The 22,610-nt window shown below is 45.1% G+C and overlaps 1 protein-coding gene across 2 annotated transcripts in view; it reads right to left on the bottom strand.

Annotated features, from left to right (window-relative positions):
* Positions 1–1,069: 1,069 nt before the first annotated feature.
* Positions 1,070–22,610, bottom strand: part of mgat3b (beta-1,4-mannosyl-glycoprotein 4-beta-N-acetylglucosaminyltransferase b) — a gene marked incomplete at its 5' end in the record, with an annotated part of 69,064 nt that continues 47,523 nt past the window's right edge. Inside the window, 4 exons of one of the 2 annotated variants that reach the window (XM_084044625.1) lie at positions 1,070–9,492; positions 10,124–10,406; positions 11,724–12,385; positions 13,741–14,167. In XM_084044625.1, coding sequence (XP_083900751.1) covers positions 8,995–9,492; positions 10,124–10,406; positions 11,724–12,385; positions 13,741–14,166 — 1,869 coding nt within the window. In that variant the 3' untranslated portion in view covers positions 1,070–8,994. Of the gene's footprint in view, positions 9,493–10,123; positions 10,407–11,723; positions 12,386–13,740; positions 14,191–22,610 lie in introns of those variants that run through there. The other variant, XM_084044624.1, reaches the window with a different exon arrangement.

The following is a 22,610-nucleotide window of genomic DNA, read 5'->3' as shown; positions in this document are numbered from 1 at the left end:
CCAGCCGCTCTGCAATCACAAGACAGGGGGACACACTGGAGAGCCTTGAAACATACTGTACACATGCTGAGGGTACGCATGCATGTGCACACGCCAAGTACGCGCACACGCCAAGTATGCGCACACGCTAAGTACGCGCACACACACACACACACACACACACACACACACACACACATGCACACGCTCCCTTAAATGGGATGTGTCGTTTTCATCATATCCATGTGTGTAGTTTGAGACGAACTGCTGCGTATTTTGAACACGGATACATCATTTTTACAGCATGGCTCCTACAGTATGTGGTGAGCTGTCTAGAAGATGGGTCTGTGTCTGCTGTGTGTCTGTGCTCGTCTCCCAAACCGCTGGATCGATTAGTGCCAAACTTCTTGTGCAGGGCGTCAGCAGGACATGCATGTGAATGATTTTCCACATACGTTTTATACTTTGTGAAATATTTGACTTTTTGCAATGCGTTGTGAGCTTGTTGATATGCTATCATCTTGACAAAACGTGAAAACATTTGCAAACATTTTAACAACACACATTCTGTATGGGAGGTCCCTGGCACAAACTATTTTCAGATAGGGGTCCATGACCCATTCCATATTTTTTGCCCATAGCTCAGTCGGTAGAGCGCTCGCCTTTTGGCCACAAGGTCATGGGTTCGATCCCGGGCACCACCAACTCAGTGCATGAGTATTTTAGATGACTGGTTCTCAAACTTGATTTCAAGGACCACCATAACTCTGAGAATGTACAAACGAAACACGTGTATGCGTCTGAGGGTCCTTGGACCACAGTTTTTAATTTACTGTTGAACCCATTTACTGTTGAAATTTTCTGACTCTTTTTAAAGAATAAAGTGTTGTGTTGCAAAACATTGCGTTTTGTTGGGCTTAGCCTCGCCCTAATTCGTGGACTGTTTGGGTCTGGGGGATCACCAGTAAAATGGACCTTATGTATGAGTTTTTCGAACAATTTACAGTGTAGATTGGGGGTCCCAGAGATTCTTTTTAAACATGGTATCAAATGGGGTGGGGGGGGGGGGGGGGCTGTGGCTTATTGCATATCAAACTGAGGGTCCTTTAAATGAAAAAGGTTGAGCATCACTGTCCTAATGTTTCTTCACAGCATAGCATGTTGACTACATCGGGTATAATTAATGCAGGCAGTACTGAATCCAGGAGTCCACAAGCGGTTCCTGTTCGTTCTTAAAATAATTGCCTTCGACCGAAATAAGACCTTGGCTGTATCTTAAAAGTAATTTCTTACTAACCTCCTGAATCAATATCTTAACTGGGCTATATGCAAAGTACCAAGTACCAAATTATTTGTATCAAATATTCTTAAAGCAGCCTACCAAATGTAGTACCTTTTATGCAGAATGAGCCATTTCACAATCATTCGATTGCGAATTTAAAAAAATATATTGAATTAGATGATTCAGGTTTCCCACGGTAATGACTTTCCTGGAACATTTTGAATTGAGTTATTCCCACAGGGCTGTGGGCACCCGGTCCATGACCCCTTCCATATTTTTTGCCCATAGCTCAGTCGGTAGAGCGCTCGCCTTTTGGCCACAAGGTCCGGGTTCGATCCCGGGCACCACCAACTCAGTGCATGAGTAGCACGCCTTGGGTGCGGCAAGTCCTGCGGTAAGTACTGGGAGCTGATGGTAGGTGTTGCGCTCCACCTCAGCAATCCATCTCCCAGGGGTCTAGCGCATTGAGAAACGGCGATAGACTCCGGTGCTCTACATTCTGGAAGTAGTGGGGTCTAGACCGGAGAGCCGGTTATATGGAAATTTAGGAGCCTAGTTGGAATAAAGACAATCGAAACACGAGGAGTGGAGTTCATGATTTGTGGATCTCCCACTGAATTGATGAAATGCCCATCTAGTTATGAGGAGGGCAGGGCTCCATGCAGCAACATGAAGAAAGACTTGACTGTTACAGCTACAGCAGGAAAGTATAAAATACTTCAAAAACCTTCCCTTTGAAAGAACACATCCCAGTCAAACCCCAGTTTACACCTGTGGATGTGACTACCAAATTGTTTTCTGGCAACAACACTGGGACAGTCCACAACGAAGAAAACGGAAATAGTCACAAGGGCTTAAGTGGTTGACCAGGAGACCGGAAAGTTAAACACTGCACTCTCTTTTCCACGATTACAATCTTGTTTTTCACATTAGCCGACTCCAGGCCTTGATGTCTATATATGTCTATATATTTTTTATGGGGATGATAAGGTGCCTCCACCTTCTCACTATTAATGAATTCCTTCCCCCGAAAGTGAGTTCTTTCTCGTTTATGAGTGAAAAATCTAAGCAATTCACGGCATTAGCCCATCATCTCCTCGTGTCATGAAAAAGACATCTTAAAATACAAGTGTCACTGTGATAGCTGGAGGTTAGGTTCAGCCAGACGTCTATTTTCCATGTAGTTCTGGTTCCGTTATAGTTGGCTTTGTGTCAAACATGCTTGTTCTCTGAGCCGTGGATCTCTGCTGCGCTTCCTGTTTTTATCTCTCCTCTTAATCCAAAACTCACTCCTTTCTTCTGCTTGGCTGATAATGAAACCCCAACAGGATTCACATCTACACTGCAAAAAGTGTATTACTGAGAGTATACAAATGAACCCATTTGTACTGTACGTAAAATTAGCACTCAGGGTTTTATAGTGAACCTAGTCACGTAAATTCTGTACATGTGCTTACTTGGACCATGGCACGCCTCATGACAAAAAACAAGTCAAAATAAACAGCTAGTTATTGGGTCATAACTTTTGTGTGTACATTGAGTGTGCGTGCTGCATTTTTGTTGATCTTCCCTTCAAACCATTAATGTATGAATGCAGACAGTTTCCGTTTTCCTCTTTTCACTCAAGGATTCAAGCTGTGTGAATTCATATCTTTTAATATACAAATCGGTAATTGATTTTTTTGCTCTCTCCATATTCCATTCCCCTTCCTCCAACCACCGTTCTGTATTTCTCCTCTTATCTCCTGGCCGTGCCACTGACCTCACAATGTTAGCTTCTCAGGAATTCATCAGGAGAATCGTCGCCATGGCGATACAGTGGTAACAGACCGAGTGAGGTAACCCTGCCTTGGCTTTCATTTGCCAAGCAGACACCCTTATCTGGCATGACTCACTCTGTTTGTAACACACACACACTCACACACACACACACACACACACACACACACACACGTATCACTACACTTGCGAGGACCAACATTTTTGTACAGTAATTTTATAAATGCCATTTTAACCCTAAAGCGTTAGTTTAATTGCGCACCAGGTGTCACACACCCCAAATAGCTGACCTGCAAACTCTTAAACGTGTCACAGCGCGACACATTGTAGGCTTGTAGGTCAGCTATTTTGGGTGTGCGACAGCATTGCACAAGCAAGTATAAATCAAGCCTAAATCTACTCTCTTTTTTAAATAATAACCATAAAACAACCAATATTCTTGTGAGGACCATGAAAATTATCCTCACAATAATGATTTCTCAAATTCTACTATTCTTGTGGGGACATTTGGATCTCGCAAGTATAGTAAGAAAACACACACACACACACACACACACACACACACACACACACACACACACATACACACACACACACACACACACACACACACACACACACACACACACACACACACACACACACACACACACACACACACACACACACACACACACACACACACACACACACTACCAGATGTGCAGCCTCCTCGCAGCAGGCTAGGGCTGTTGGCTAACCCCCGATTACGAGCCTCTCGGTGGGGCTTATGTACACAACACCCTCACCCCTGGGAATTGGAACTGACAAGCACGAGTCCACAGATTTAATCTACCAACGGTTGTCTATGAAAAAAAAAAAACAACATCTGAGCATGTGTGAACAGTGTTACGCCCACTGGTTTTCAACCTCGGGTCCGGGGACCAGCAGGGGGACCCTCGCAGGTCTGTAGCTCTGAGAGCGTACAGATGGAACCAAATGGACCCGAAAGGGTCCATTTGGTTCCATTTGTATGCTCTCAGAGTTAAGTTAGCACTGATAATTTTACAGTGTAGATTGGGGCTCCCGAAGAAAAAAACAACCACCAAAGAAACTGTCGGTAAGACTGTATGTATATTAAGGTCGGGTCTAAAATGCATTATAAGATCATTTGTAATGCATTATAATGCACTTATAATGCATTATAACACTCATTAAGAATGTTTATATGTACCTCATAACATGTTTTATGATGCATGATAAGTGCTGGTTATAATGCGTTACAAGCTCATTGGAACAGCACATTATAAGTGCCGCAACGCTTAGTCAGTCATGACGTTTCTTTGTTCTGAGTCGTCGAAACATTTACCCTCTCAGAGTTACATACCCTTTAGGGGTCCATTTGGACCCCTGCTGGGCCCCAGACCAGACGTTGAGAAACGGACGGTTACACCCACACTGTAGCAGACAAAAACAATGAGCTCCCAGTTGCAGTCGAACTCTCCGAGGTCTGAGGGATGTTATACAGTGTGTATAACAATGAGAACATTATGCCAAATGAAGGCCCTTCATCTGACCATTCTAGCATGGAAATCCAGACAATTATACGGCAATTAGAAGGTCCTAAGTAGTTTGTGTTGTGAATTCAACAGGCAATGTACTCTGAAATAATTGGCAAAACCGATGCTGTATCCACCAGCAAATCGACGCCGTCGGGCAGAAACCTCTTATCTCCATATTTCAACTTTTTTAATGTTTTTCTTTAATACCCCTTCTTCCTCGTACAACAGTGTTGAGCTTGTAGATCTGCTATTTTCGCTTGTCTGTCTGTCTGTCTGTAGGGCTTTATAAATGTCGAACCGAGGAAAAGTATTAACACAAGCTTGTGACTAAATAACAACTCTATTGGAACGCAGGCTCTTTTTTTCCCCATTTCCTGCAGAGTAACGGTTTTGGACATACAAGGTTGCCGCTCGACTAAGCCGACAAAACGAAGTAAACAATCTAGCCTTTCTTAATTTGCGTTGCCTCCTGTAATGCTACTTAAGACCTTGTTAAAGCAGTCAGTTCGCTGCCTTAGCAGGGGCCGCGGTTCTCAACACCCCGGCGTACCAGCTGCTGCCACAGACCATGTTCTTTGTGCAGCCAATAAGACAGACCTGACACAGCTGTCAACAGCTTCATCAAGCCTCACCAAGCATGACTTAAATAGCTGGGAAGCCATAACAAGCCGGGGTGTTTAGGACGCACACTCTTAAACACTCCCGACTCAGCGACATAATTATGGGGAAAATGCACCCAGTATCTTAAACGTTTACATTTTTCCTTTAGGTATTTTTGCTGATGCTCTCATCCACAGTGACAACCAATGAGCAAGCATTTCTGCCGTGCAGAACAGCCTCGACTTTGAATACACGTCGGTTACTGTGGGGATCAAACCCGTATTTAGTCAGAGACGCGTCTCTCTGAACACCAGACAACCCCCGCAGCTAAGATCTGAAAGCTTCACCTTTGAGACACCTCAACTGAGGAACCAATTAGTGCAGTGGTGGCGATAGACTTTATTGTTTGCATTTCTCTGTAGATTGGTTACTGTCCTTGACAGTATTTTAGCATTCGTGTTTGGATGTAAATCCATTTCCAGCTCTATCTGGCTGACATTTCTGCCATGCATTTTCGACGATAAAGACGTGCTTCTCTTCCAAGCGCCACACATAACATTTCAGGCTCTTGCCATCCAGCATCGTCTGGCCTACCGCGCCCTGGGTATGTTGAGTAGAAATTAGCTACATTTTTGGAGAGGAGACGGCTCATCAATGTCACTTTCCTATGCAGAGCGACATGCCCACAAGCGGCAAACATTGACCCTTAGGCGTCTAACTCAGCTCATATGCAGTAGGGCTGGGCAATTAACCGAAAATATATAAAAATCGATATTTACAACCAGTAACCGACTTAATCTTGCTCATGTAGGCTAATCGAAATAGTGAGAATAGCCGATCTGCAAGCTCACGATGTGTCACATCGCAATGCATTGTGAGCTTGTAGATCTGATATTTTTTACTAAGAACTACTAATACATTTTTACTAAGAAATAATCTAGGCCAAAGTTTCAAATAATATTACCCAGCCCTAATATGTAGTGCTCCGCTGCTCAAAGAACTGTGGACACGATCCCATAAACTTTAACCTGCACGGATCGGAATTTTGGTTACAATTGTAAACACTTTAAAGCCTATATACTTAGTTGACCTTGGTCCCCCAGTGGTCTATACTTGCTCCCCTCCTTGTTTCCCTGTACAAGCTCACAAGGCGTTGCAACTATTTTGACTGAATGTTCACCCGCAGAATAGGGACACTAGGGTTCATGTGGTTAAATGACAGCAACTGAGGAAGAACGGGTGCAAAATGTATTTTAAAAAAGAAAGAAAGAAAAAAGAAGACAGCCGTGTATCGTTTCAGGCATACAGTATGTGTGTTCTTTCTATTCTTTGTAATTGTGTAAATGTTAGTGAAGTGATGGCCGCCTGGCGGCCACAAGAGTGGATGGTACATTAACTCATCATGCCTAAATGTAGGGTTGATAGTGATCTGTGGGCAAATGAAAGGCATTGCCATGGTAACAACTACTGCCCTGCCCTGCAGGACAGTCCAGGAGAGAGAGAGAGAGAGAGAGAGAGAGAGAGAGAGAGAGAGAGAGGCAGCAAGAAAAACAGCCTTTTATTGGCAGCGATCACTCTTTTGTTGATAAAGAGGAAATTGATACAAAAATGCAGGAGGACTCAGCAGTGTGTGTGTGTGTGTGTGTGTGTGTGTGTGTGTGTGTGTGTGTGTGTGTGTGTGTGTGTGTGTGTGTGTGCGAGAGAGAGAGAGGGAGAGAGAGGGCGAGAGACTAAATGAGTGTGCAAAGGCGTTAACAAGAAAGACAGAGGCAGCTATTCTGAGACAAAGAGAAAGACAGAGAAAGCAAGAAATAAACAAAGAGACTATCGAATGGAACAACGAAATCCTAGTAAAAGCCTCAGTGTTCATTTATCCATTAGTAACTCTGAGGGGGTATGAATCTAACCAAACGGACCCCTCTCTGAATGAAATGCTCTCAGCTCAGCAGTTGTTGTTGACCTCAGTTGAACGCAGCAGCCATTCTTCCTCCCCTGATGTGACCCCGCCCACTTCCTTTGTTTTAACTCCTCCCATCCCGTCTATTTCCGGACTTTTGTTGCCAAACACTTCTCTTTTCCTTTTGCTTATGGGAGATAGAGAGATGGGGTGTGGCGTGTGTGTGCGTGTGTGTGTGTGTGTGTGTGTGTGTGTGTGTGTGTGTGTGTGTGTGTGTGTGTGTGTGTGTGTGTGTGTGTGTGTGTGTGTGTGTGTGTGTGTGTGTGGGGGGGTGATGAAGCAATCCTTTCCCAGTATTTTTTTCTGATAAACGATAGCTTTGCTTCTCTGAAATGTTATTGACAGCATATTATTTATTCAAAGCTGTCTGTCACGTGTGCACACGCACGCAGACGCGCGCACACGCACGCACACGCGCGCACACGCACACACACAGTCAGTTTCTGCGCACTCAGCCAGTTCTGCTTCACAGACACCGTGGGAGAGCAGATGAGAGAAGCTCATTTTCATCTGTACTCCCTTTTCTCCCTCTCTGGCTGTTTTTTGTCCCTGTCAGTCTCTCCTGCTCCTCTGTCCCCCCAGGCTGGTCTCTCCTGCACGCTGTTCCTCTCTCCCCTTTCTTTCCCTTTTCTTCACACCTCTTCCCTAGTGGTCTGCACTCCCTCCCTCTCCCTCATCTTTAGTCTTCCCTCTCTCTGATCTCGACTCCACTGTGGCCCAACTGCTCACTCAATTATGTTACAAAGAGAGACCACACACACACACACACACACGCGCACACACACACACACACACACACACACACACACACACACACACACACACACGCACGCACATGCACGTGCGCACACAGAGGCACAAGGGGATGAGGGTGTGTTGTTTGGGACATCACTGTGTGTGAAGCACTGACACATCTCGGTTTAGTCTTTTCCATTTTGGCGTCTGGTATGCAAGGGTATAAATATGATTAATACTCCACTGGGAAGCAGAGAGACATGTATGGCATGGAGTCTCTGTGTACAGAGAGAGAGAGAGAGAGTGTGTGTGTGTGTGTGTGTGTGTGTGTGTGTGTGTGTGTGTGTGTGTGTGTGTGTGTGTGTGTGTGTGTGTGTGTGTGTGTGTGTGTGTGTGTGTGTGTGTGTGTGTGTGTGTGTGTGTGTGTGTGTGTGTGTGTGTGTGTGATTCTAGAGGGAAGTCATTAAATGCAATAAAGTGGCTCGCTCTAGGGAGGATAATCCAATAGGTGAGTGAAATTAGAGCAGGGATGCTGGACGGTCTGCACAAAGTAAACATTGACAAAAACAGAACAAAAAAAGACAATAATTTTGCCTCCTGTGTGTTTTTCTTTTCTTCTGCTTTTTTTTTCCTTTCCTCCACATGATTCACACACCCGCAAAAAATGTCCTTCGCCCAACACCGTAGCAGTCGCCTCCACCCCCCCACCCCACCCCCCGCGACAGCAGGTCTCTAAAACCAGAGCGAAGCGAGATGGGAGGAGGAGGAGGAGGAGGGAGGAACGGATGGGGGGTGCAATGAAAAGGGAGACAGTTTTACCCCTCCCTCTGAAAAAAAAAGGTGTCACGAGGAATTAATTGACTCATTTATCCAGTGGTTAGATCCTGTTGAAATCTGTCTCCGATAATCATGGTGGATGCAATCCACAATTCCCTTTTTAAATCGAAACTTAATGATTTTTCTTTTCTTTCCAAGGGGACTTTATATTCCTGAAATGTCAGTGCTACCTGGCCTGGAGGGAGACACAAACAGTGCCCCCCCCCCCACTCCCCTCCCCCTCAAATCAGTGCTGTGGCCTCATTGCGGCGCCACTAGCTAACAATCTGTTTGGGGAGAGCTCCTTACCCCTCGCTGAGTCTGGCCGTGTTTATATAGGGGTTCTCTAGGAGGTAGCTGTACCTGTCATAGTGCTCCAGCATGTACCTGGGGGCGTACATGTGCTCTTTGGGGTCCGTGGGGGGGTACTCCTGGAGGGAGCCGTCGAACCAGCCCCCCGTCCGGATCAGGTCCCGGATGTAGTTGAGGTCGCGCTTGTCCTCGTAGTCGCCCCAGCGCGGGAAGTCGCCGTTCTGCGCCGACACCAGCTTGAAGTGGATGCCCTCGGGCATGAAGCACCAGGAGCAGTGCCAGCCGGCGAAGTGGAAGGGGCTCCCCACCGCCCACTGCACCAGGATGTGGCCCGTGTCGTTCTCGTACTTGCGGAAGCCCGGCATGGTGTAGTACTCGCGGCGGCGGAGGCGGATGCCGTCGTTGTCGTAGACGTCGTGGAGCATCCCCGTCGTGCAGCCCGACACCACCTCCAGAGAGCCCAGCTGCTTCCAGAAGAACCCATACAGCGACTGGAGGCGGCCGGAGAGAATGAGAGGGACAGAAAGAGAGACAGAGACAAAGAGAGACACGGAGAGAGAGGGGAATTGGAATTAATCATGACGCCGATGGGATGAAAGTCAATGCAGTTCATCTATTGCATCATTTCCCCATCTGCTGTTTTCAAGTTGTTTCAAGTGTTAATGAGTGGCATGAGAGAGAGCAGGGAATGGAATAAGTTAACCCATTAAGACCTGAGGCCGCGTCTAAAAAAAAATCTAAATCCTAAAAAAAATATATTAAAAAAGAAATTTCACGATTTTTCAAAAATAGCAGATCTACAAGCACTCGGTGCCGCGCTATGAGCTTGTAGATCTGCTATTTTTGAATAGCCAAAGAAATCTAAAGTCACACAGATGCGTTCCAGGTCTTAATGGATTAATACAATAAGGCACCATTCTATGAATTTAACACTTCAGTTTGAAGTGTCACCAGCCCATCTGATGTTTATCACTAAAACCATTCATGCAGTATATATGACATTTGATGATATATTTATTATGTTTTTTTTACGCATACAGATGGCTGTACAAAACAAGCAGCCACACACACACACACACACACACACACACACACACACACACACACACACACACAACAAACCTTGCGCATATGGATGGCGAAGGGCTCCGTCCAGCCGTCAAACAGCTTGAGAAAGAGGAGGCCCTCGCGCGCCGGGATCTCGTCCGCGTCGTTGATGACGAACACGTCGTCCGGCCGCATGCCCATGACCCTGGACATGCCGTTGCGCGTCAGGTAGGTGCGTAGGTAGTCGTCCGCGATCCAGCCGTCCTGACGCCCGCCCTCGGGGAAGTGGTCCAGGAACACGTACAGGATCTTGTGGCGCACGTAATCGTATGTACCGTTGATGAGCAGCTGCAGGAAACTAGGGTTGTTGGGAGAAGACGGGGCAATAATTCATCATCGTTTCAGCAGGATTTAGAATCTTTTAACCGCTTTAAACCCGTCATCCTATTTTGGGAATGTCGTTATTGTTGAAAACCTCCAAATTAAAAGTATACATGGGGTTTAAGTGGTTGATAAGAAACACAACAAAAAACAGTGACACAAGCTAGATGACGCTCTCAGCTGAATAATTCAGAAACCTAACATAGACCAAGTCCAGATTTTATTAATATTTTTTATTACGAATATTGAACAGTATATTTCCAAAATGGATAGTAAGCAGTTTTTATATAGTAGCCTGGGGAAAAGCCTGGGAAGAGTATAGAGATATCGGAGAAAACAAACAATAGAGAAAGGGGGATAGATCAACGGCTTGTTTATACCTGTTTGTGTGCCACGTTGTGCACATAAAACAGCAGTTCTACAAGCTCACAATGTGTCATGCATGCTCCGACTGGCGTGCAACTAAATATAAATCACCCGTTACTCTCTGTATCGCGCACTCACCCACCCACACACGCCTAGTTTACATACACACAACAATCCCATTATCAGCCATATCCCACACACACACCACATCATGGTTATGACTACATGTCAATGAAGCTGTTTGCATGCATAGAAAAATACAATTCTGACTGCAACCATCTCAGTGTTCATGCAGTGTCAAACAGAGTCATTAAGTGTGTCAATCATGCCATCCAAGGATCGTCAATCACCTCTATTGTCATAAACAACAGTCAAAGTGCTCCCTAGGCATTTCATGTTTATCACTACTGTCATTGTTTTTCCAGTGATGACACTTGCAATGCTGTGGAGGTAGGATGTAAAATTAGATTTGTGAGCTGAAGACACGATAAACTTAACACTGAGCAAAAACCTTAATGCCCCAATTCTAATCTAAGAAGTCAATTTTTATTTTATTTATAAGAAAGTCAACACAACAACAGTGTCTACTCTAATCTCTTATTTTTACTGTAATTAAACAGTATTCTTTGCTGAGAATCCGTGATATTTCATTATACATACATACATACTGTACTGCACATACATTCACACCTTGCTTCAGGTGCACAGGCAAAACCTCAAGCCTGATACTTTTTATACGTTTGCGCACTGTCATGCATTGAAAACAGCCAATCTACAAGCTCACATGAGCTTTTTTTCAGACTATTTTCAGTGCGTGGCAGTAAGAATAAATGACCCTTCTGTCTTATTGTTGACCACTGAGCAGTGCCACTGGAACATTGGCCGATCGAGTGCTTTGCCAAGACAAGTCTCATTATATAGGACTCACCGTAATGGACGCCTCTCTCCGTAGGCGGTGAAGTTAGACTCGCACACCAGGAAGAGGTCTACAGCTTGGGCCAGCTCGTGGAAGCGGACGTGCAGCAGATCAAACTCGTGGTTGACGTTGATGGCGTTGATGACCCTCCGCGGCGCCTCCCTGGGCGTCAGCCGCTCCTTGGTGGGCAGGTTGGAGTGGTACACCATGGTGGGCACCCCGCAGTACGGCCCGTGCCAGCCCGGTCGGCACACGCACTTCACCAGCCGCTTCCCGCCCCGGGGCCTGGACTTAGCTTTGGGAGGAGCGGAGGAGGGCTCCTGGACCTCCAGTGGTCTACGTTGCCCAGGGGCCACAGACCTGGACCCCGCTCCGGTGGCCACGGAGCCCCCCGCTTTCCCAGGGTCCTCTCTTGGCATAGCCACCTCGGTCCCCTGCCTGAAGCAGAGGGCCCCGGCTTTGGTTCGGACAAAGTAGTGTGTTTTGTCATCATGAAGCATGTGAGTTCGGGTGTGGAGGTCGCCCATGGATTCTAGGGGGTCTGGTTTAAGAACCTTGGGGAACAACACCTGCTGCTCTGCTCCTGCTAAGACCCTCTCAGCTGGGGGTTCGAGTCTAGCAGGCTGGGCGGGGTGGCTGGGGATCCAGGAGTTGAAGTGATCTTCACTTCTGTCCTGTAATTAGAGATGAAGAACAGCTTCCTTTTGAAAAAGAAAACATGATGGCACAGTGTGGCGCTGTTGACCTGAAATCATTCAACCTGCCCAAACACAGTAAAGCAATGATTAACTGAATCAAACCATCGTTGCTGATGTAGCTTATGAACAACCTCAGTTTTAGATGGGAAATTCTACCTTGGCTTAAGTCAGTGGTTCTCAAAGTGGGGTCCGGGAACACCCAGGGGTCTTTGAGGGAGTTACTGGGGGTCCCCCAGCTAAATTATGGATAGTTAGGAACCAAATGGACCCTTACAGGTCTGTAACAAATGGAACCGAATGGACCCGTAATGGTACAAAGCTACTGTACAATCCAAGTTGAGCTGTCTTCAACTGCAGCTACAAAGCGAGCAAGTGCTGACATCAACAAGCATGTTGATAAACATTTCAACAGCAACAGATACGAAGATTTTATAATATTATATATTATTCTATTATATGAAGATGGGTTGAAAATGGGTGAAAATGGGTGAATTGAATACCAAGGCCCTCATTGGAAACAAGTCCGCAAGGACTTTTATGAACGGACCTGTTAGACAAAGTATTTTAAATGTAAATGTGTTGTTTTACATTCTTTTGCCTAATAAAATATTCAATCAATCAAAAGTCGTCCTTTAATGAGGAACAAACTAGGGATCCTTGAAATTAAAGTCTGAAGCTGATTGGACCACTCAACAGCACACATTTTACAAGCCAACCAATCATCATTCACACGCCCTGCGCCCCTGCTGCTGTGTGTGTGTCATAAGTCTTGATTCAGCCACCTCCTCCCCAGCTCCACCTGCTCTAAACTGCTTTCCTGTGCCATTCATTATGTCATATAAACGTCAATAAACCCATAATACTGTACGTGAGTTGTCCTGGCTGAACTACAGTGAATCAGAGTAAAACTGCACTTCAAAATTAAGCTTCTCCTGTTGTTTTATAAAGCAAAATAATAATAATAATAACCAAAGCCTAATTAAAATACATCTTTTAACATCCAGTAATATGGATTTTAATGTCCAGCAATAGCCACATTATTGGGGGAGTATATTCAATTGCTTCTCCAGACAATGGGAAAGTGATATTCAGACAGATTGTTGCATGGCGATATTTGGTTGCTCTGATGAGACCAGGGCCCTTCCCTCCTACCAAAAACAGATGCTTGCGGGCAGGGTTGCTGCCAACCAGGCCCAGATTCTGTGTATTAGCAAACGCCATATGGGTCATACGCAGGGTCACAGAATGGAAACCCATTATAATCTACTATGCCAAGGGAGCCAAAACAAAATCGCATTGGCACCTGACCCCGTTTCACATGCTCCTCTCACCTCAGTGGGAACGTCTCCACGTCTGGGCTCTTCCGGTTTCTCCCAGGGATGTGGAGGCGCCGGCTCTTCCCTCAACCTCATCTCCAACCCCGATCTGCCCACGATTCCTGGACCCGCTATGACCACGTTGGGCCCCAGTCCCAGGGCACCTAAACCCGGGGCCACGCGGGGCTTGGTGTCGGACGGCCGGAGCACTGGCGGCGGAGGTGCCTCCTCCGGGGAGGCGGGGCTTAATGGGGTGGCCGTCCCGCCCCTTTCCCTCCAGAAGAAGCCGGTGACCATGATGAAGGACTTGATGTTGGGGTAGGGCGCGGACAGCTCACGCAGCAGTGACACATAGTGGAGGGCCTTGTAGTAGTGCAGGAAGGAGATGACGCACAGGCCCACCGTGCACAGCAAGAACACCCTGTGACGTCGCATTTTCATCCTGCAGGACAGAAAGAAGTTCATTAGCCACTTTCAAACCCGTTGTCCCTATTGTGGGCATGTCAGTATAGGCTAAATGTTTCCAAAAAAGCTACTGTAAGCAACTACTGTAACTGTGCGTTGTGTGCTTGTACGGGTATTTTAGTCATTTCTGAAATAGGCTCAAGTCAAGTGGTTAGTTTTGCTTTTCATTTCAGCTGTCAACACTTTACAGAGTGTAGGAGGAACTGCTTCTATTGCATAATACTGTATATACTGTATATATGCATTTGAGGGCCTTCACCATTACAGTAGCTGGAATCCCATTGTGATAAAACCACACATACAACACAAAAAGAGCCATCTGTACTCTAAACCCTAAACACAGTGCAAGGCATTCAATCAACAGTACACACACATACTACAGTATCGGTCAACAGTAGACATACATACAGTATGAGAATACACTTACAGTAAGCCTCTTTCTCACTGGACAAAAAAAACAACTAACACCCAGCTTTTGTCTTTAGTGGGAAAGGTTATAACCGGCATTCACTCTCTTGGGACAAATGACTGCAGTAGACATGGGTAGTCATTCAGCATAAATCTACCAGCGTATCTACCAACACCCTGGAAGATACGCACATTTTCACCCCTTTTCTCTGGCACGCTGATATGAGACTTCTCCTGGGGAACTAGCATTTGCCCCTAAATATAGATATGTGTGTGAGCTGGAAAAATAATTAATGAGCGCAGTGTGCGAATTAAGATTGCAAGCAACTGTAATCTCATCAATTTAAAGTAAATGAGAATTCATTTGAAGTCATTTAAGCTTTTTCTGTTATCAGAATCCTCTATTATAACTAAGAATGGAATGATATGAAAATGCCATGTCACCATTACAAAAATGATCAAACGAATGAGGTAGTCATACATTATAGGGTTCCCCTTGCATAAGATAACAACACACTGTGAGTCTGTTCTTTAAATGAAATAGTCCAACTGGCATTGTGGCATAGAGTCAGCCTGTAGTACTTTGAACCAATAAACTTTTTATTGTTTTCTTCAATAAAAAAATAAAAATCCTGAACAACACTGAATATATACTCATCAAAACGTACTGCTGGCCGTGTGGTAGTTTTCTGTCATCAAACAGTACTGCTGGCCTGGTGGCCTACAGAGTGAGATGTGCCAAACACTTGTTTCTTTTCAAGATACTTGCAGATTACAGTGCAAGAATGTCAGCATATTCACTTTTGCTGGCTTCAGATGTTCTCGCAGAGGTGTGACAATGTTCCAATCCCAGTGGCACTAAACACACTCTAGGAGGGAACACGTGTACAGTACATTAGTCAGCTAAACAGCTTTTTCATGTTGCTCCAGATGACATTCATGCTCATCATGGATATTCATGATGATTATCCCGATAATGGAAATTCCCCATGATATCTTGAGTGTTTTTATCACAATAAAAGATCAAATCTTATACAGGTCTCCTCCCATCCCTAGGACCATGCCTTTTCATGAATCACAAAACAAGTATCGTTTTGGATTGCGTATCGCCTTTGGACAGGACATGTGCCACCCAAGAAAGAGAGACAGAGTGAGAGAGTGAGAGAGATTGCATGTGCTATTTCCAGGCCCTTCACAAAGACACTTATTTTGTACAGTCTATGGAACACACTCATTTCTGGCAAAAGAACATCATGATTGATAAGATGACACATCCTTTTATTTGCAATGAGTTGGGTAGGCACTCCTGTTGCTTTTATTGTGTACACATGATCATAACATATCATCGCTGTCAAAATACTCTTATCTCCATATTTTAACTTTCCGCGTTTTCGCAAATTATTGCCTTACTTGATCATACTACAGCGTCACACAAAAGCATCAAAAGTAGCAGATCTGCAAGCTCTAAATGCGGCGCAAAGCGACTCGTTTTGAGCTTGCAGATCTGCAACTTTTGCCATTTTTGAATTTGAATCCTGAAAAGTAACAGTTTTGGACATATGAGGTTTCCACCCGACATATGACGCTACGATCACTTTGAAGCAGAAAGGCACAATCAATCCACTGGCAGTGGGGAAGGAGTCCTAATTTAGCTGGTTTTCCCCATGATCATTTTGGTAGGTGGTCATTCCCCCAGGAGACTGGGAGAATGACTTACAGTACAGAAAATTGTCAAGGACATTGAAAACGGGACTCAAGGCATATGGCATGTGCCCATAAACACTTTGGTATCGGGTCGCCCCAGAGAAACCATATTGCATAGAAGAGGAACCGAGAGAGATGCAGAAGGGTAGTATTTCATCTTTCATTATTCATCCTGTATAATGTTGCATGAATGGAGTGAGTGAGTGAGTGAGTGTGTGTGTGTGTGTGTGTGTGTGAGAGAGAGAGAGAGAAAGAGATGGGGAGAGAGAAAGAGGGAGAGAGAGAAAGAAAGAGGGAGGGAGAGAGAAACACGGATAGACAGACAGTGACAGAGAGATAGAGAGAGAGAGAGGGTGTGTGTTTGTGTTTGTGTGTGTGTGTGTGGGGGGGGGGGGGTAGATAAGAAGTAGGAGTGAGGAAAAAAAATGCAATCATTCCTCATTCTGGGATTAGCATAATCTTCAATAGTACGAGATGACATTGCCAAATCACGAACCGTCCCAATCTAATCCTGTTTGTCCCCAATTGTAGACTGGGATCAACTCGTTTTGTGATCAAGTCTAGTGGGAGCGAATACGGATATTATTATCTGTGCTCCCAAATATAATTCCTTCGGAAAACAGGGGCGTCATAGTGGTAGGGCCTACCCATAAACCGCTGAAGTCTTCTTCAAAGACAGCTTGGTATACTTCATTTGGAATGTTTTATTCTATAGTAACTTGTAGTGACTGGCGACACTAGGCTACTCGATTCGGAATTCATGTGGAGGAACTAAAACATTGTAGCTCCCGACCGGATATTAGCTGGGAAGGAATTCCCTAACAAATGTCCATATCCAGCCCAGACCAGATCACACTAGTCAGTTTGGAATTGAAACCTTTTTTTGTACAAATTGTACAAAGTCTTTCTGCCATGTGGAAAGACTGGTGAGGCAAAGTTACACCGACTGTCTTAATTCAATTTCTCCTATGGCAAACAGCTAATCTTTGCCATCATATAAAAAGACTAAATTAATACATTAACTACTTAAATAAAGCCTATATACTTCATTGACCAGGGTCCCCCACTCCCCCAGGTCCTTTTCCCCTCTATACCAAATCTATTCGTCAAATATTTGGCTATTTTCGCCAAATGGTCCCTATTGTGACATGCCCAGAATAGGGACACTAGGGTTACAAACTAAACAAACAAAAAACCTTAGAGTGAAATATAAAAACAACGAGTGGCAACTATTTTAATGCATACCCCTGCCTTCACTTCCAGGCACTGGCTTTCTAACAAATCCCTCTCCTCCGAGTAGGATTTCCTTTTTCGCCGGGCGCAGGCAGTGCGGTCAAGAAACAGGGACAGTTGGTGCTTACACGGCAAGTTCTATTCTTACATTATAATCCATCTTTTTTTTTTTTTTTTTTTTACACCTTACATCTTCCTCGGACCACCTTAAGGATACAATGGACGGGGGAAAAAAGAAGCCACAGAAGATTGCATTCATTGTATGAATCTCAAGTACCGGTACCTTGTTCTGCCTGGACCACAGGGACCCCCACTGCCACTGAAACAACATGAAACGATGGAAGAGAGTGTGCAGCGAATGATGACAGGGAGTGTGTGTGTGTGTGTGTGTGTGTGTGTGTGTGTGTGTGTGTGTGTGTGTGTGTGTGTGTGTGTGTGTGTGTGTGTGTGAGACAAGTGAGAAAGACTGGATAGCCCAAAAAAAAAAAGAACAGAAGGAGAGTACAGAGAAGATACTGTAGGAGGACGGATAAAGAACAGAGATATTCTATTGGGGGTGAGATCACTCTGTTCACACACTCCTAATATGTGCTGCATAATGGACCGCAGCCACGGGGATAGGCTTACACCTGTGCACAGTAAAATCCTGAGTGTTCATTTAACTATAAGAGGGTACGGGTCCATTTGGTTACATTTGTACCCTCTTATAGTTACCAAAAAAATGGGTAAACGAACAGGGGATATTTACTGTCTACCATCACAGTGTATGGATGATGTACCATAACTTAACACCAATGTTTTCTGTGTAGAGACTATCGAGTACGTCTAAAGTTGCATTATCTAGTGTTCTTTCCCCCTAGCGTCCCGAGTTCTAATTTTGTGCCGTCAACCATGTTGTTAAAAACAGCATGTGACTCATTTTGGACTCAAGGCGGTTCATGTACTGCATCACGAGTCACGACAAAGTTTTAAGGGAGCCGAGAGACCGGGACTTCATGGAGCGGAGGGATGGTGACGGTCTTTGTAGGTCATGCCGTGGGACTGAAGCCCTCCCACGCTCGCTCTCCTCTCTCTTCCATCTCTGTCAACAACAAGGGCCGATACCACACTTGGCAGGGACACACACACACACCACCATATACGGTGAGGGAAGCGAGAGATAAAAACTCAGGAGCCCGGAATGAGATGGGAGGGGAGGAGAGGGGAGAAGAGGACAGGAGAGGAGAAAATCGTTGTAATGACCCCCCCCCCCCCCCCCCCCCCCATTTAATCTTCCATTCCTCTTCCTCTCTAAGGTGTGTACTCATTTTGGTTCACGTCCGGCGTATGTGCAAGGGTTTACAACAAATCAATGGTGTGCCAACAGCAACAGCGAGACCTTGAGGTCTCTCTCTCTCTCTCACTCACTCACACACTCACAAACACTACAAAACTGTAGCCTGGCAGTGCCAAATCTATTTCCTTGTTTATCCTATCACCCCCGTTGCCATGGCTTACTTCAGCAAACTATCATTATCTTCCTGTTGCCGTTGCATGATGACATTCAAATGCTGCCCAGAGCAGGAAAGGCTGATAAACCTGTTGGCAAGCACATCATTATCTCCGTTTTATCTCTCTTTTTGAACATGCTTGAAATACTGTTTATCCACAAGCTGTGGTGTGGTGCCAGATTACGCAGGTGTGTGCTGCCAGAATGAAAAGGAATCTGACCCCTCTCACTGTAAACAGATCATCTCTTCTGAATGCAAAATAGTGATTTAGACGTGCGGCTCATTTAACTGCATAGCAGCACAGGTGTGCTGCTACCCAAAATAGACAGATGAGCTGAAAGCACATTTTCTTTCTTTTTTTCCCCTTATTTGTTTCCTCGACCACAAATGTTATGAATGTGATTTAGACAGCGTGTTATTTAGACAGACGCTAGGTACATTGTTTAACTGGCATCCTATATAGTTTTTAATTGTACAGATTAAGATAGCATGTTGTTTTAGACAGATGCTGGGTTCTTGGTTTACCTGGTATCCTAATTTCTTTAAGGCACTACGTTTCTCTCTGCACTTTATTTATGGGATTATTTACCTTATTTATTGACCAGAGTTCTTGCTTACTCTGCTTATTCCTATCTCATGCTCATTAAGTCGCTCTGGACAAGAGCGTCTGCTAAATGCCTAAATTGCTTTTTATTTGACCTTCATTTATACGGGTGAAATGCAATCCCATTGAGACACTAGATCACTTTTACGGGGGAGCCCAGTTCAAATTATCTTCAACCTCAAATTGTAAATTGTAATTGTAAATGTTGAGATCAAAGAGAGGGAATTGAGAAAAAGTGGAGACAAAGTCAAGAAGAAAAGAGAGACAACAACCTCATCAAACTACAGCTAACCGCACAGAACTAGAAACTAGTTTGTTATGAGGGAGCTTGTGACCAAAAGGCACTGACAGAGAATTGTCTCTCTCTCTCTCTCGCACGCACACACACACACACGCTCACGCACGCACGCGCGTGTTAAAAAGTGATGCTCTTGACTGCGTTTGCTCTCAGTGTCAACCTATGATGATGACCCAGACATGGCCTAGCGCCCGTCTCCATGGTGATAAAGCCATGTCTGCCAATTAAAACATGGCACCTGGTCAAGGCTGCAGTGGTGTGTACAGGAGGGGGGGGGGGGGGGGGGGAATGTCCAGACAAAAGCCCTAGTTGTGTTTGTCTTAATGGGGGGTCCTGTGTTTACACAAGGGAAGGCAATAATGTTGCTTTGTTTGTGGAAGTTGCGATATCAAAAGCGGATGGGGGAGAGGGAGCGCTGCTCACCCCTTCATCACTGTTTATGTTCAAGTGTTGCTCATACATTACACAGCATGTCTCTGCTCTCAGCTCACTCCCCAACTGCCCCCGACTTCCTCTCTCTCTCTCATTTCTATCCTCTCTCTTTATATAACATCTCTTCAGCGACATTTTTCTGTTGCAAAACACTGCAAGATCCTGAGTGTTATAATGTATGTACTTTTCAACCTGAAGTGCCTGATTAGGGCAATTGAGCATGTCATATTATAGGCGACAATTGTCAAGAAAGATTGCACAAATAGCAGATCTACAAGCTCACAAGGCATCGCAGTGTGACACATTGTGAGCTTGCTAGCGTGGCTACTTTCGCCGCACCCCACCATCGTATGACAAAGTATGAAACAGGGCTTAAGTGGTTAAAACTCGGAGCGTGAGAAAAATGGCAGATTTTCAGAGAGCGTACTGCAGCCCCCGCCAGCCTCCTGTGTTTGACTCAATCACAGTCTGTCTCCATGTCCCTCTGGGTTTGGAAAACGCTCGACCACCGGTTTACGAACACAGCCCAAACATTTGGTTTGGAGACGCGGAGGCTGATCCAGGCGATAAACAACCGCAGAGAAAATACATGACACGGCAGAGCAGAATCTCTCCCAGCTAACTGCTTCTAATTGGGTTAAACTGCCCAAATGCTTGCTTTCAGAGTGTTTGTATGTATGCATCTGTATGGCTATCTACTTGTGTCAGTGGGAATGACATGGAGTGCTGTCACTGGTTAACAACCATCTATTTCAATCTAACTGATACAAAAGGTCACACATATGTGTGTGCACACACACACACACACACACACACACACACACACACACACACACACACACGGTTTTGCTAAGGAGGGCTGCATGGGAAATTAGAATAAAGGATATTGACAGTTGATGTGGCACCGATGGGAGTAAACATGTCAGGCAAACTGGGTTACAGTCAATTATCGATCAACACAACGACAACATACTCTCCTCCCATGCACACACTCACTGTGCTGAATGCATATTATATGTAGCATATTCCATAGAATGTGCAAGCTGCAAGTGTGCGTACTCACACACACACACACACACACACACACACACACACACACACACACACACACACACACACACACACACACACACACACACACACACACACACACACACACACACACACACACACACACACACACACACACACACACACACACACACACACAACCTCACACTCCATTAAGTTGTTGTTCATGAACCTGAAAATATTGCCCTCTCAGCTGAACTACTTCAGGTGCAGTCAGCAGTGATGAAAGATGTATCGCCTCTTCAAAGTATTTAAACGGCTCTATACCGTTCGGAATGGGGCCAGATTTACTGTTTGTGTGTGCATGCACACATGCATGTGCTTGTGCGCTGTGTGGCACATACGGTATGCGTCTCCTATGCTCTCTGACAATGGATCCACCTCAACAAGCCATTTGTTCCCTTTCAGCTCCAACTAATTCAGACTTCGCAAACACCCTCTCAGTGCCATTACAATACCAACCATGTCAGACAGCCTTCTTGATTGCCACATCCAAATTACAGTGTCTTCTTTTATTGAGCCACTAGAAACTCTATTGACCTGGCACTAACAAGGGCCCACGGGATGAAGAAAAACGCTTCCTAAGCAATACCCTGACCTGTACTCTGGATGGCAGGGAGATCTGGTACTTTGAGAAGCATGCATGTTATTCCGATGGGAAGAATTACGCAAACCACGCCCCCATCACTGCTCTTCACTCATAATACTTGACAATGACGTGTACATTAAGCTAGGAAATGTTAGCGGGATAGCTACAATGTAAACAGCAGCAAGCAGGCATATGTCACTTCCACCCAGCAAAAGGGGGGACAGCGTAGCCAATGAAAACGACCGGTCGTGACTCGTGGTTTGCATAATTCTTCCATAGGAACAGCATACACACAGTCCCAGGTCTGATCCACACAACAGCCAATATGCGTTCGTTCTCTGTCAAAGTGTCCTTGAACAACACAGTGAATACCCTCCTGTGCATATAAATGTATACAGTACCGGTGCATGTCTCAGAGGGCAATGTACAGTAGCAAATTCTTAATTACTGTGTGTGGTTGAAACACAACAACAACAACAAAATCACATCAAATTGCAAATCCTGTGAGGGGCCCGTGCCAGTGTTATCTCTGGTTTCCCTATCCAATATCACTAACTATACACTATGCCATTCGTTTGATCTAGTAGTAAA

The sequence above is a fragment of the Gymnoscopelus microlampas genome (assembly GCF_963454915.1).
Source record: "Gymnoscopelus microlampas genome assembly, chromosome: 2".
Lineage (NCBI taxonomy): Eukaryota > Metazoa > Chordata > Actinopteri > Myctophiformes > Myctophidae > Gymnoscopelus > Gymnoscopelus microlampas.
Note: the sequence above shows the minus strand (reverse complement) of the source record. Positions and strands in the feature narration are given on the sequence as shown.